This window comes from Chelmon rostratus, chromosome 20 (assembly GCF_017976325.1).
Source record: "Chelmon rostratus isolate fCheRos1 chromosome 20, fCheRos1.pri, whole genome shotgun sequence".
Taxonomy (NCBI): Eukaryota; Metazoa; Chordata; class Actinopteri; order Chaetodontiformes; family Chaetodontidae; genus Chelmon; species Chelmon rostratus.
Window position 1 is genome coordinate 6,426,644 of NC_055677.1, and position 15,491 is coordinate 6,442,134.

General features: G+C 40.2%; 1 protein-coding gene across 1 annotated transcript; it reads left to right on the forward strand.

The window, feature by feature from the left end:
* The first annotated feature begins 4,568 nt into the window (after window positions 1-4,568).
* On the forward strand, window positions 4,569-6,276 carry LOC121624053. Its single transcript, XM_041961649.1, has 2 exons — window positions 4,569-5,228; window positions 6,016-6,276. Exons 1-2 carry the CDS (start codon window positions 4,768-4,770, stop codon window positions 6,197-6,199), a joined length of 645 nt encoding a protein of 214 aa, XP_041817583.1. The 5' UTR covers window positions 4,569-4,767; the 3' UTR covers window positions 6,200-6,276.
* Window positions 6,277-15,491: the final 9,215 nt, after the last annotated feature.

Genomic DNA, 15,491 nt, shown 5'->3' on the forward strand with positions numbered 1-15,491 from the left:
TTTGAGACGCAGATTGTGTCTGATTGATCAATGAGAACCACTGCTGAGCCATCAATCTAACAGGACTGGAATAGGAAAAAGGGAACATTAACATGTATAAGCTGCCGTGTCCTGACAATGTCCTCTACCTTGAGTTGGTGGGAAAGCAGTCACCTCTGGGGACATGAACAAAAGTGGTAAGTCTGAGACCTGCGACAGGAACGTGTTATATAAGGACAACAGGGACGATGTCAACATCTCAGCTCCTTTGTGATCTCATCTCTGTCACAGCAGAGGCTCTTTATCTCTGCATCTCACCGAAAATATATCTATCATGGAGCTGCTGCTACTCCTGCACTGCATTCTCTACACAGGTTAGAGAGTTAATAATCTCTGAATTGCATAAAACCTGAATATCACCTTCAAATGCCCTTCAGGTAATCATCACTGTAAGCCGCTAATGAAGGCATTAAATTGCTGGCACCTTTTTGGCCACTTCCGTGCTGCAGCATTTAAGACAAACTGGTGATTAATGAGTGATTTGTGCTGGTTTTGCTGGTAGACAGATGTTCCATATTGCAGCAATCATTTGGCGGAGCAGTTAAAGAACTGTTCGTCAAGGTCTTTCTATAAGTGGCATCGCTTCCAAGATACATTACTGGTAAAATGGTTAACATGTTGTGCAAGAGGATTTTTAAACTATCACAGCACAACATGGCAACAGTACCTAGAAAAACAAACAATAACTACACAGCATGCAACCAGGCTCCGTGTGGCCAAGCTGATATTTGGATTCTCTTCACTTTATGGAAATATGAACTATAATGATACAGCAGCTGTGGTGCAGACTTTCCCATTTTTCAAGAGGAAAAAAAGAACATTTTTGGACGTATTTCATAACGGCCTCTAAGCTTCAACCCTTTGTGTGGGCTGTTTCCATGTCAGCAGCTGACTGACTGAGACCCTGCATTGCTGGGAGACATTCAACTTTCATCTGGTCCAAATAGTGCTGAAAGATATGTTTTCCCTTTTTCGACAGGTAGACATGCTGTTGGTTTTGTAGAAGCATATGTCCTTTACAGCAAATAACATAACAACAAAGAACGCATCATGCTGTTTACCTGGAAAGTATCTTGTTAGGCTACTAAGTAACCATGTTGAAGCTATTAGCTTGCTCACATAACACTGATTCCCGGGCAGTGTTCATGTTCAGTGTTCAGCGCTGTGTACATTCCTGCATGAGTCAGCGGTTAGGTTTCCATCCAAATTTGAAGACAATTTGCAAGACAAAATGTGAATCAGTATGTGTTTCTATCTACTACCATTACACAAATATTAGGAGTTGGTTTGTTGGTTTTGCTTTTATTGATAAACCAACTTTTCCACCTTAGCCAGTGATACAAACTTACATATTTTGAGATTTATTTTTTTTTAATTTTCTGCATTTTCACTCAAAGTGCTCAAATTTAAAATGCTCAAATTCCAGACGGTGGTAGCTATTCGGCTAACTGACTGTGTGGCCAACGTGTTGTTACAAACTATTTCTAGTGCTCACCCACACATTGCATCAATCAAATAACCTGTGCAGACATTGTCAGTGGGAATAAAGACTTCACGACCCAAAGTAAATCCAACATTTCTTCTCTTTGGTAATTACAACCTTGAACAAAAAAAGTACACAAGCCAAACAAACACCAAGGACTTTCACAGATGTCTTAGCAAGAATGAATTTTAATTTCAGTTAGACTTGAAGATATTTTCATTACATTTAACTGTATAAAAGACATTACTAAGTCAACCTCAGTTAACCTGTTGCAGACGGAAGGACAGCTGCAAACTAAGCCACTCATTAGAGCAACAAGCAGCTCATCTAACGATGGTGGAAGTTAAAGTGCTTGCCAAAGGGCGTCTTGACACAAGTTGACAAATGGCGAGAACAGCATGTCTCGTTATGTTTTGCCACCCTGATTTTTGCACCTAATCTTGGAGGTTGAGAAGGTGACATTCCAGTTGCTTCTCTAACCATGCTGCCATTTACTACAGCCAAAAAAGACAGCATTTCATGACACACTGTACGTTCAAAAACAATATTAACACAAATAATGTGCAGCTATTTTGGGACACTGAGAAGTTTATCACTCTGGCTGGTCCGTGATAAATAACAGATGAGTTTACAAATTACTACACATTCTCACATTATTTTTATAAGCTGCAAAATATCTGCAGGGTGAACAAATGTCAGTTCTGGGGATATACAGTATAAGCTTAAATACTGACATTCAGATTGCAGCAGAATCAGTCCTCATAGTAACCAGTCACAGTAATACTCAGCTTGTGGCATTATTCATTCAGTCCTGCAGTCATGCATTGGCACAGTAGCTAATCTCTGCCCCCAAGGCACTTCAGCAGTAATGCACCTGTTAAAAAATCCCCATCCATGTCATTCTGAATTGTAAAAAGATTAGCTAATATTTTATAATAGTTTGGGGGATTTATTGGACACTTGTGTGTTTCGCTCTGGCTGGAAGGCTGCACTGTCACTCAACTGGTTCCATCCCAGTTTTTATAAGAAAATGGTGAATCCCCCAAAACTGCTTTTAAAATGATGTCCTGTCTAGTTTTATGCTCTGAAACCTCAAAAAGCAATCTCTGTCCAGACATTTGTGTAAAATTGTCCAAGTTTTAATTTAAAAGTGGCTGATGACAAAGTGCCGGAAACAATCAAAGTGGTACAGAAAGTCGTTCAAAAGCCATTATGTGGCCCAGTGTCACAGGGCTGCATTTTGCTGTCTCATTTAGTTTTTTAAATCTATTTTAGGCACGCACCTATTTTTGGTTTGCTTCTGTTCTTTTCAAACAGCAGGGTTGCTCCAGAGTATACTTTCTTCCTGATTTTGCAGATGCAAACAGGAGCACCTGGTTTTAGTGACAGACACTAAATCATAATGTATACTGTCATGCACAGATGTTGCAGGAAAAACCAACCGCTGACAAAGAATATTTTGGAGATGCTTAAAATGTGAACCTTTAAACCTCAAAATAAAAAATGAATCCATGCAGCATCGCATTTTCCTTTAAAAGGTATTTTGCTGCATATTAATAAGTCACAGGAGTTGTAGTTGTGATATTATGCTTGTCGTTCTTGACGACATTAAGAAGCCTCGTGGATGAGAGGCCAAACGTCTGCTGGAACAACAAGCAAGTCCACCATGACCTGGATGAATGAGAAACTTTACAAACCTATTATGCAAGATGCAAATTTGCAGCTGTAAAATTGAATCATTAGTGAAAGACTTGTGTCTGTTTCTCTGTTTGAGGCCCCGCTAATCTTTCCATCACACACCTGCTCAGGCGTTTGTCGCTTTTATATCTTTGATGCTGTTATACTTTGTGAGCGCTGAAATACATCATTTCCAATTGAATCAAATCAAATCATGGGCAGAATGTCAGATTTTATGATGCACTGCATCTCTTCTGAGAGAGCGGAAATTCAATCGAAACACCGTCGCTAAATCTTTACACCTCGAACACCTACAGATCAGCTCTTGCTTCCCTGTTGACAGATGTGGTGAGTTGACCACTGAGTAAATGCTGAACTGAGTTGCTAAATTTAAAGTTAATCCCAGTTGTGCAATCAGCCAAATGGCCCCGTCATAGCCAAAAAAACCTGAAAACCAAGCTGGAATTTAGCACTGGTAACATTTTTACAAGCAATTTAAGTTGCTGAAGATATACTCAAACCCACTATGGTAATGTTATACCAGCAAGAACGGTTTCAGATACAACTAAAAAATGAGCAAAAGTTGCAGTTTGTCAGAAAGCCTTGAAAATGAAGTTAACACCAGAAGCTGTTTTCCAAACCAATCACTGTATGTATTTCCACTGAGATGTGTTTCTGACAGAAAAACAATCAATTAAAATATAAGTGATATCTCTTGATATTCTGCACTGCACTGCACCGTACAATCGTTGTTGAATATGAATCATTCTGAAAAATATTTTTCTTGGAAGCCTTCTCTGTGCCCTTGGAATAACTTTATTGAAGTACATATTACCTCCTAATTTTTACATGACAATGAGCAGACTTTCCTCTTTTCACCTCACAAATTGACATGAATAAAAAAATTTGTATACCTATTACAACCACAAGAAGAGCTATGGATGCTGTTGGAGGCTATGTCCCTTACAAAAGGACACCTTGGCACAAGGTAATAAGAAGGGGGAAGAGCATCCCTTGTTAATGTGTTGCAGATAAATGTGAATCGGAGGCCTGGTGACTACACAGTGAAATGGCCACAGCAGGGGCAGCCACAGCAGAGTCATGGGGTATTGTTTAGGAAAGTGTAGCCATGCAGCATCTCACAGAAGTCAAGAGCTTGAAAAAAACCCAACAGGTTTTACAACATCAGTACTTAAAGGAATAGTTCGGCATTTTACACATTAATCTGTATGGCATCAACATCTACAGTCTCGTGCTCTCACACTGACTTCGCCCCCAAAGTGTCCTCTGAGCCGAGATCTGGCCACTTGTGGTCAGTGCGAAAGTAGTTCCGGTAGGTTTCCTGGGGCCAGAGAAGGCACACGTTTTTCCTCTCAAAACAGCACTCATTCGAATCAGTGATTTATTTGCATAACAAAAGACGTCAACCACAAAACGTCACACCTCGTAATCGTTTGGGTCTAACTTTATCCCAATTGCGATCAATGCGCGCAGGCGCCACTATACGTGACAGGTAGCTAAGCCAGGTGTTTCATTCACAGTTTAGCGTTTGGAAAGCTAGTTACACCATGTCTGACTACAGCAGCGACGAAGAATATGATTTCAGCACACAACCAGAAGGATATCTGTATGAACCCGAATATACGGATGCAGAACTCTATCAGATGGAGGTAGAACGGGCAGAGAGAGAGAGAGAGATGGCGAGCAGAGATGTGGAACGTGAAATCGGGGCCGCAGCTGCGAGACCTCGAGTGACTGATACAAGGTGGTGTACGTGCAACAAGTGCGAAGTTATGCAGACCGAGGTTGAGTGCTACTGTTGCCATGAATGGGACCTCGTAATGCCTCGCATGCAGGACCTTTCCATTGACGAGGAGGCTGGCGCATCAGCAGCTGTCTGCATCGCCAATAACAACGACTTGCCTGCAATCCTGAATGCTGGTGTCCTCGAGACTTTTTTCCACATCCCGAAAATAAACTGGAAAAAGCGCCCCAAACCTGCTGGACCCGATGGCCAGTTGTCTGCAGAGTGAGTTTTTGTCTACATGCTGTTATTTTGATGCTATTGCCTTATACCCTACAGTAGGCCTACAAGTGCTCAATTGTAGCCTACACCGAGTTGTATGTATGTAAGTAGAAGTACTCTTACAAATGTTATTACAACACCAGCAGCTTGGTATTGTAGTTGTAACAACGTGATAGTATGGGTGTTGTCAATAAAATAGTAAGATAACTTGTACTTTTTACAAAGCTGCTTGCTTCTATGGCGTTATATTGTATTAGTCTGAGCCATGCAGTAGGCTAGTGCGACCTACAGTCATCACATCCAACATTGAATGAATCTAATTATAGTTTTATACATACCATGTCATGGGTGGCACTTATGAATATAAATACATAATGTAGTGCATCCCTAAAGTAATTTATGTTCATTTCATCATCATACTTGAAGCAAAATTTACTTCTGAGCATCACTGTGTCTCAATATCAGCCTACTCATGAATGCCCTTCAATCATAAAGCAAGGCCTACCTTATGCATATTATGTCAAGAGAGCTCTAAGGGTTATGTCGCCGTGGCCCAAAGTGTACTCATAAAGGACATTTTCTCTGAGATGTATAAAAACACATAAGGATACCTATTTCACAGTAGCCTGAAATGCTGGTGCATAAATAAAGATACCTTCCTGACAAACTGCTGTGTTGTCAATTAAACAAAATGTGTTTATATACAACCATAATAACTATGCAGTTTACTCAATGTTGACACACTTCATATATCTAATGTGCATAAACTTATTTTCTGTTTGCATTTCAGACAGTACAGGCTGGTCGCCTATCGCATCATAATGGAATGGGCTCTGAAAGGACAGACGCTTGGTCCTGGCAACAGAAGAGTTCTTCCCTCCTGCGTGGTGGCGCTAATAAGAAGAACATATCCATCACCAAGTGGACAATATGCTGGTTTCAAAGAGTCAAATGATGCACTGCAATTGTTTTAGAATTTTAAAAATCAAAAGCTTTACTGTGAATTTCTTTTTGACGTGCAATTTCCTAAAAATACAAAACAAATGTAAAGACACAAATGTAAATAAACAATGTAAATAAACACACTTCTATGACAATATATGTATATACAGTCTCAGTCATCTTTCTCAGTGGCAGGTGTCTCATGAAAGCGTGATTTGTGTGCTGAAACCAATTCAGCCTTGTTTGGCTTTGGTGTTGGGGCAATGTTGGCTGGTATGATGACTGGAGGATGTATGTGGAAAGCTGGGTCTCCGAGCTTCACATTGGTGTCAAGCCGTCGTTGGATGACCTTCGCCACCAAATCTTTCGGGAACTCCTGTGTTGTTGGCTCATACAGTCTTCTTGCAACCCACTGATTTGACTGCCGTGAATGGAAGACATTATATCTCTCTTGTCCTAGGAAAAAGGAAATGGGGGGGGGGGGGGACACACAAGATAGGATGGTGTATGATCATTATATATGAAACTCAATATGGTAATGTGTGTCCTGTGATGCTGTGCGAATTCTCATTTATGAGCTTACAAATAGGTATCTCTAAAATAGAAAGGCAAACTAAGATGTAATTCATTTGTATAACATTTTTTACATTTCCTGGGGAAAAAAAACAGTTATATAGAGTTTTCAAAATGGTCTTGGTCTACTTTTTACTCAGATAAGTAATCAAGAAACATTATCTGTTAGCAGGCAATGTCTAGCAGCTAGACTACAGTCTGATTTCAGAAAGTGCCTGCTTCGAGTTCTCATGTCATTTTTTTGGACGGATTTCCAAATTACACGGGCAGGGTGCATCATTTGTCCCAATGTCAGAAATTCTTCTAGTAGCCTACCAAATTTTAAAATGTGACAATCTGAAAATAAAATCTGTGGAATTTTTAGCTCAAACATATGCTGGGTGCTGCCGTTATTTCTCCAGTCTAGAATCTGACAAGGGTAGCTTTATCTTCATTATGCTAGCCAACGCCGTCATGGACTTCTCGTACACGCATAGAAACCATGCACATTCCACGTAGTAATTAGTTTCTGACCATTGTAATAACAGTGTAGCCAACATATTATGTATGTGAAACATCATTGGTGACATGACACCGATAGATGAATATGTTTCACTCACTGAGATAGAATATATCTCAGTGCTTGCACTCGCATAGCCCGCGGTGCATCACCAGAAGACTATACACGGATGCTATAGAAAATATGTGGTACAATTTTGTTTACCTGGGGTGCAGGTACAGCAGTGCTCTTCAAAATACGTCTCTTTGTCTGTCCTTCTGGAAGTCGTCCTCGCTGAAGTGGTCACTGCACACGCGAAGCTTTCTCATCTTCGGTAGTTGGGTGAGCTCCACGTTCAAGCCCAGAGAAAAGTAGCCAAAGTCTCCTCAAAGCTACATTCGTCGAAGGGAATCGGTGGAATGTTTGAGGAGACCCACTCTCATCTTTGTTGGTACAGCCTGGATATGCACAAGTGCGCACCATGTCTCTATCTCGTTTTTCCAAATAAAGAATAGCCGGTGGACTTCTTCTCTCTCTCCTTCTCCTAGCTCTAAAACTAGCTCGTTTGCGTTGCGTCGTCTGCACTCTGTAAACACCATCGTACACTGACGAGAGATCAGTTGGCTCGCACACAACGGTTAGCACTGACAGCGCGCATTGATCGCAATTGGGATAAAGTTAGACCCAAACGATTACGAGGTGTGACGTTTTGTGGTTGACGTCTTTTGTTATGCAAATAAATCACTGATTCGAATGAGTGCTGTTTTGAGAGGAAAAACGTGTGCCTTCTCTGGCCCCAGGAAACCTACCGGAACTACTTTCGCACTGACCACAAGTGGCCAGATCTCGGCTCAGAGGACACTTTGGGGGCGAAGTCAGTGTGAGAGCACGAGACTGTAGATGTTGATGCCATACAGATTAATGTGTAAAATGCCGAACTATCCCTTTAAAGATGATTATCACCATGAAAACCAGTAAAATATGAAGATGCTAACATGTAACAACCTGTAACCTGCTTGGTAACTCACCCTTAATTTCAGGGCATCCTAAAACAAATATAAGACCTGATACGGCAGAACTATCTCCTTCCCAGAAGGGATATTTTCTATGTTTGACTCATGAGATGAGACGGACAGATTAAACCTCCCGGTTCAGACCAATCAGCACTATTATTGCGAAAGCTCATCCGGGGTGTGATAGCTCAAACAAATGATCAGCACAGACTCGGCCTCCAGTGAGTTGTACTTAATTGCTAAGAAGGCAGCTCCAGGATTTGTGTCTGCATGGCACTAACATCTATATTTTTTGGGAGTCCTTTGTCAGGAAGACTCTGGGGTCTGTTGGTCAGTCCACCACTTTGGTCTAGAATGAAATATCTCAACAATTGTTGAATAGATTGTAATCAATTTTAGTACAGATGCCCACAATCCCCAGAGGATGCATCCTACTGACTTTGGTGATCCCCTGACTTTTCATCTTGAACCACCAGCAGGTCAAAGTTTTCACATATCCAGCGGTGTAGTATCTCAGCAGTAGCTCAGTAGCTCAGATGCATTGTCACAGGATCTTGTCAGGAGATTCATGGTGTAGATGGTGTATCATAATTGCCACCATAAGGTTGTATTTGTGGTTTATAGTGAGTAAATGTTTCAGCAGCATTTGGATGTATCCCTATTAAATTTGGTACAGATAGATACTACTGTGCTTAGTACTAATTAGCAAATCTCAGCATGCTAATGTGCTAAACTTGGTGGTGAACACACTAAACATTACACTTACTAATCAACAGTATTCTACACACTGTCATCGTGCTCATGTTGGTGTGCTCACGTTAGCTTTTAGCTCAAAACACCACTGTGCCTTCGTACAGCCTCGAAGAACTACTAGCATGGCCTCGGACTCTAAGTCTCGCCTTGTACACAAGTGTTGAGTAATTTATCTGAGAATTTAAATACCAGCATGTTTTCAACTTTTCATGGAAATAACAAAAAAAGCACACATTTTCATTACAGAACAACAAAGATGTTGACATGGTAAGAGACACAAGGGGATGTAATGCCTCAGGCTATAAGCTGGGGTGGTGTGGTGGCTCAGTGTTTGTTCACAGCAAGAAGGTCACACCTGATTTGTCCATGTTTTCCCTTTGATGGACTGGCAACCTGTCCATGGTGTATCCTGCCTCTTGCAGAATGCATGCTGGGATAGACCCTGCAACCCTGCAACCCTGAAGACGACTACAAATAAGATGGAGAGACGAATGGTCTAAATGGACAAACTTTGTAAGGCCGCAATCACTCATTTATTAGTAATAACTACGCTTTAAAAAATTGATTATGTAATATGCAGTAATTAGATTAAATTAAATAGCTTCCCTCACATTATTGCATTATACACGATACTGACAGATGATTAACCCATCACATCAACCACTTTGACATTGTGTGTATCTTAAGATTGCTCTAAGACTTTGTTTGGAAGGACTTTTTTCCTTGGCCATGACAATGCTGCCAGGCCTAGCACTGAATGTCAGTCTGGACAATTGATACGATAAACCCAATTGAAACTTTCAATCTCTCTCCCGCTGATAAGAACAGAGGGAGTCTGCGAGGGGGAAGGAGGAGGGGGACTTTCTTTCCTTGACGGCCTGGTGTCAGTAACAGCAGAATCTCCATTAAACTGGCCAGGAAAACAACATTCGGGAGCACATCTCCTGCAGTTCACCGCGATACATTTTCCACAGCTCGAGGAGGGTGAAGAGAGGAAACCTTTGTGGTTTATTGTCTTTTTGTAAAAGGCTGCTTGATGTCATGTATGCAGTTCAAAAGGCGCCGAGAAAATACCGTAGCTTCTTAGCATAACAGAAGTCAGTGGTGGAAAAAGTATTAAAATCTTTTACTTAAAGGGACACTCAACCAATTTAACATGTCAAATCAAAATGAATTTACACATCTTGGGCTTGGAGATATCAGGAAGGCTGCATTACAAACCAAGGGTGTCTCAGTGTGTTTTGTAGCTGAGGACAAAACGTCAGAATATCTCGACCTCAGCAACTTTGATTATTTTGTCTTTTTTAAATCTGTCTTTTGAAAGTCCCCAAGCTTTATAAAATGCAATACTAAATCTCTGGGGTTAGGTTAAAGTAAAGTCAAGCCACATCTCAAGGATATAGTTCATGGTGCAAGGGCACAAGTAAAATTCCGTATAAAACTCCCCAGACGATAAAGCATCTTCTTATAAAAATTCATTATGAAATATTTAAAAGATGCCCATTAGGCCTTAGGCAGGGAAAAATAAAACAATGATCCCATCACACTCATGCCGTCTCCCCTTCAGGCTGTGATCAGGTTCAACCCTGCTTAGCTTTTTCCACAAGTCTTGTGTCAGTATGTTGCTTTAGAGCTGCTGGACCCATGGGATGGAAGGGGTTTGAGTCAGACATGAGGATTAAGGTAAGATAACGGTCAGGCACAGAGGTAGGGGTGTAGTAGGGGTAGGCACTACTGAAGGGGTTTGGTTAACGTAAGGGTAATTGAATTGAATCCAGGGAAATTCCAGTCATGAAGTCCAAGAGGGAGCCCACAAGCCAGTAAACATACTTTTATTTTACACCCCCGTGGAATCCTGTTTTGAAGAAGTACACAACAGATACATCATTATTTGGGCTGGCCACAAAACAACACTGAGATGTTCACGAGTCAGTTAAGGTCCAACGTGATGAGCCAATCCTCAAACAGCAGAACACATGAAAAGATCCTGCTGGTTGGGAGTACGTACCCACCCTGCCTCTGATGCCACTGTGTCCATCAGCGCATCGATCCAAAGACCTTATCAAGCAGTGTATCTGAAGCTAACAGGGTGGTGGGGATTGACTGTGCAAATCTCTACTCCTTCTAACTTTGCTTTTGATCTGAGCATGGCCTCTTTGCTCTGTGTTTCATAATCAGCTGAGCTGAACTTGTCTAAGTCTCAGTCTCTCTCTACATACTAAGACTGGAGCGGAGACAGTCTCTTTGGGGTTGCCAAGTGTCACCTCAAATTTATTTTACCTAATTCTGTCAGTCTATGATGTGTCTGGTTGGAAAAAGAGTGCATCTTTAGTAAAGTTCCAAACCATTTAAAAATTTAAGTCAACTCATCAGCATATTCATATGTCACACAGCTTGTTGGCTTTTACATTTGAGTAATCTTTTATTGATGCACCTTGTGTAACTATTGCATCATAGATTACAAAGAATAAAAGTGTGGGAACATCAGTATCATCAGAATAAATTGAATAATTGCAATAGTTGCACTGTCTCTGGTTATTTCATGATGACAAGAGACAGAAGCATACATCATGTCTCACTTCCTCACAGCGATCCAAAGATGACACAGAGCGATAACAAATACAGGCAGTTCCCATTGATTACAGGGCTAACAGCCTTCGAGTGGAAGACTAATCCGAAGCACTAACCAGTGTTGATGCACTCAAGCAGTAAACCAGTAATGTGCACCATAAAATACCTATTAAAGCCTTTCAAAACACCTTAAAGTAACATAGAAGTGTATTTCAAAGTTGGCAATATAAATCATAACACTGCAAGTTTATAGTTACAGTTACAGTTATAAGCACAGCGGGCCTATTTGACAGCTGTGATGCTTGTTGTCTTATTTAAATTGCAAACATTAGCATGCCCAGCTAACTAGCTAACCAGCTAGTGTATCTAGAGCGTAACTGTAGCAGCTTTATGCTGTTTATTTGGCTTGGGGAAATCCCTTCCTTTTGTAGTAACCTAGCTTAAACATCCAACTATTTCATAGTTAACCCTAAACTTTTAACTTTATTTAATATTTTTTATATATAATAATGCAATAAACTAGGGGTAACTAGCTTGCAATATACGTACAATATTGTTTCTTTAACTGGGACATGCAGCTTTAGCCTTAGTGTCTTTTAGCATGAACAAGGCAGTCAAGTGGATGTCGAAACCCTTTTACAAGTTTGTCTTTTTAAAAAGAATTAGCTGGAAACGTCAGCTCTATACCAAGAGAGCTTTTGCTAGCTAGCTCCAACTAATGGAATCTGCTAGCCACTAGCCGTCGTGTTAGCTAGCTAAAGTCAATGGCTGTCGGCTAGAAATGAAACGTCAGCTTTTGCTTACTTCTGTATAAACCAGCAGAGCCACTGTGTTAAAAATAACTGAGAAGTTCGAGTTTTAAACCTGCCAACGTTATCAACACAAGCTGCACGTCGGACAAGAGCAGAAACCTTGAAAGGCGTAGCAACAGTAGCGTCAGGGCTTAGCCAATGGTCGCTAACATAAAATAAAATGTTGTTAACAGTGGAAAAGTTTCGGCTACAGTCATCTGCGCTGGTATAGGCCTGATATTGATCAGCGATAACTAGTCTAGAACATAAGTAGCATCATTTTTAGTAGCGTCACAGCCGTCCAAGCACACCATGCAGGCCTGCTCACAGCAATCTGTTGAACCTGACTTAGAATAAGACTGTTTAAATACACAGAGCGGTTCCTGCTAACACTCAAGGTATTAACCCTCTTAGACTGAGTCATACTGTTGCTTTTAATACACGAGAAAGGAAATGATGATGCCAGTGTTAGCTGTGTAATCCTCTTGGCACTTAGACAAACAGACAGGGGCAGCAAGAGTGAGGTTTTCCTCGCAAACTAAAGCATGTTGATGGCTGGCGGTAAGATTTTTGGAATGCTTTGTTTCTGCGTATTTCGCTGCAGGAAAAAGTAAATGTAGTTCTGTATTTTCCACTCATTCTCTATACTGCTCGATGATGTTTTCTTGCTTTTCTTTAAGCTGTGCACTGCTACTGTATGCATATTGCATTAGAGGGGTATTAAGAGCTTTGTAACCAGGAGAAAACACGGATTTAGATTAGATGTTCTCTGACTGACTGCTATTTATTTGTCAGTTTGAGAATGAACAAATATTCAATTTGCACGGGATCAGATATCAGAGCGAATGAAGTGGATCAAATGAATTTTAATATGCGGTGATTTTATAACCTGCCGTCATTGTGTCTTTGATGCTGCAGCTGACCGCCGACCAAATCGCAGTCACAGGACGCTGCAGTGAATTTTGATCGCTGGTTTGGTCTCAGTTCTTAAGCTGTGTAATCATGCACGCGTTGATTGGGTGTATGACATTGTTAAATGTTACAAACAGGAAGCTAAGGCAGATTTGTCAAAATAATACAAGTGTAATGAGGGAAGATGAGAGGAAATGCAAGCATAATGATGTAGGCCATGCATTTAAGCACAGATTGATAATTAGTTGCATGTTGTGGGTTGTTGTTCTAACACATTAGGCTCGCTTACTTAACAATATGTGCATGGATCAGAAGTGTGGTATTATATTGTAGGTAACATCTGATAAAATAGGTTAATGCATACAATGATGTCAAGGCTTTGTTTGGCTCATTGCATTCTTCTTTCTTTTCCAACACTCACCTTCACTGAAAGCAGGTGAGTTTAAATATGTTCATGATTTTGTCATCATCATTCAAACTTTTATTAAATTGTTTTATTAATACAATTTCTCTCATGGCTGAGGTGATATATTCATACAATTTTTAATACAAACATCTGAGGATGCAAAGCTGCTGACCTGTGGTGGAATGTAACTAAGTACATTTAAATAAGTACAAATTTGAGGAACTTTTCTTTTTATGCCACGTTCTACTTCTTCTTCTCCACTTCGCTGCAGAGGGGATATATTGAGATTTTTTATGTGCAAACAAAACACATAAAAATGCACAACAAAAGATGAAACAATTAGTCAATTAATCGATTAGTCAGCTGGCAGAAAATGACTGTGCAACTGCTGTGATAATCGTCACGTTTCATGAAAAAACATTTCACGGCTCCAGCCTCTGAAATGTGACAATTTGCTGCTTTTCCTTTCAATTATTTTTATTGATTTTTAATCATTTTGAGGCGCAAACAAGCATTGTGAAGGAGTCAGTTTGGGCTCTCTAATTGTGTCTGCATGTCTCAGAGTTTTTACATATCAAACAATCAGTTAAAAGAAATGATCGGCAGATTAATCCAGAAAAATAATGATCACTTACGGTCTCCTGCAAAATAATTAAAATGAGTTCCACTACTTTTACAGTAATGCATGGGCAATAATAATCTAATGATATAATAAAAGTCCAAGAGGACATTTTTCTGCATTGAGTACTTTTAGGTTTAACACTTAAAGTATATTTTCCTGATTATACTTACATACTTTGACTTACATAACATTTCCAATGCAGTATTTTTACAGTGTGGTATTAGTACTTCTACTTAAGTAGAGGATCTGAATACTTCCTCCACCACTAACATCTCAAAATCATAAATGAGCACTGCAAGGAGGGGAAGAGTGACCCATATTAATCCACGAGAGCGATTCAAGGTCAAAGTCAGTGATCCCACATTGTGTAGAGCCGGGAAGGCTTCAGCACAAATGAATCAAACCAGTCTGCTGTCCACAGGCTGAGAGCTTTACTTGGGTCTTTTTCCATGATTTGAAATGTGAGGCTGTAGTCGAGCTTTGTCCAGTCCAAATCAGCTGTTATGAACAGCTTGTTTATCCAAGGCGTAATAAAAGGGATGACATCAAAGTCACGGGAAAAACGTAATTAATGTGTAACAGCAAGACCAAACAGACCATAAATTGTGCACATTATTTCCCCAATATTAACATGTGAGTGAATCTATAACCACACAAGCATCTTTATTAGACTCAGCTCAGACTTTCATCAGTCTCCACTTTGTCCAACAAGCTAAATGAAAAAATAGGTGGTTGAGCTTTGTCTGTCAATTCAGCTAATATGAGCATTTTCTTCTCCTGCACCTCCATCAGCAAGAACATGTCGTTTGTCAGCCTTCCTAGTTAGACCATTCATTCATTTTTTTTAATTTTCTTTTATCTACCACAACTACAGTCCATGTTTGTTTGTTTGTTGGGTTTTTTTGGTACAAAACCTACTTGGTTAAGGTCAGTGGTGGACGAAGTGTTCAAATCCTTTACATCAGTGCTTCAGTGCTAATACCACACAGTGGAAATACTCCACTACAAGTAGAAATCCTACATTCAGAACCTTACTTAAGTGAAAGTATGTCTTAGCAGCAAAATGCACTTAAAGTACCAAAAGTAAAAGAGCTCATAGTGCAGTAAAACGTTTCCTGTCAGTGTTTTACTGTTATGTCTGATGTTTTTGGATTAATAGTACTGCTGCATTCATGTGCATGTTGCATTTTACTGCTATAAATGTT

Excerpts from the sequence above, each read along its gene's own strand:
- LOC121624053 (XM_041961649.1), top strand. The coding sequence starts at position 4,768 with ATGTCTGACTACAGCAGCGACGAAGAATATGATTTCAGCACACAACCA. Across the intron at positions 5,229-6,015 it reads GATGGCCAGTTGTCTGCAGA|ACAGTACAGGCTGGTCGCCT; the intron begins GTGAGTTTTTGT and ends TTTGCATTTCAG.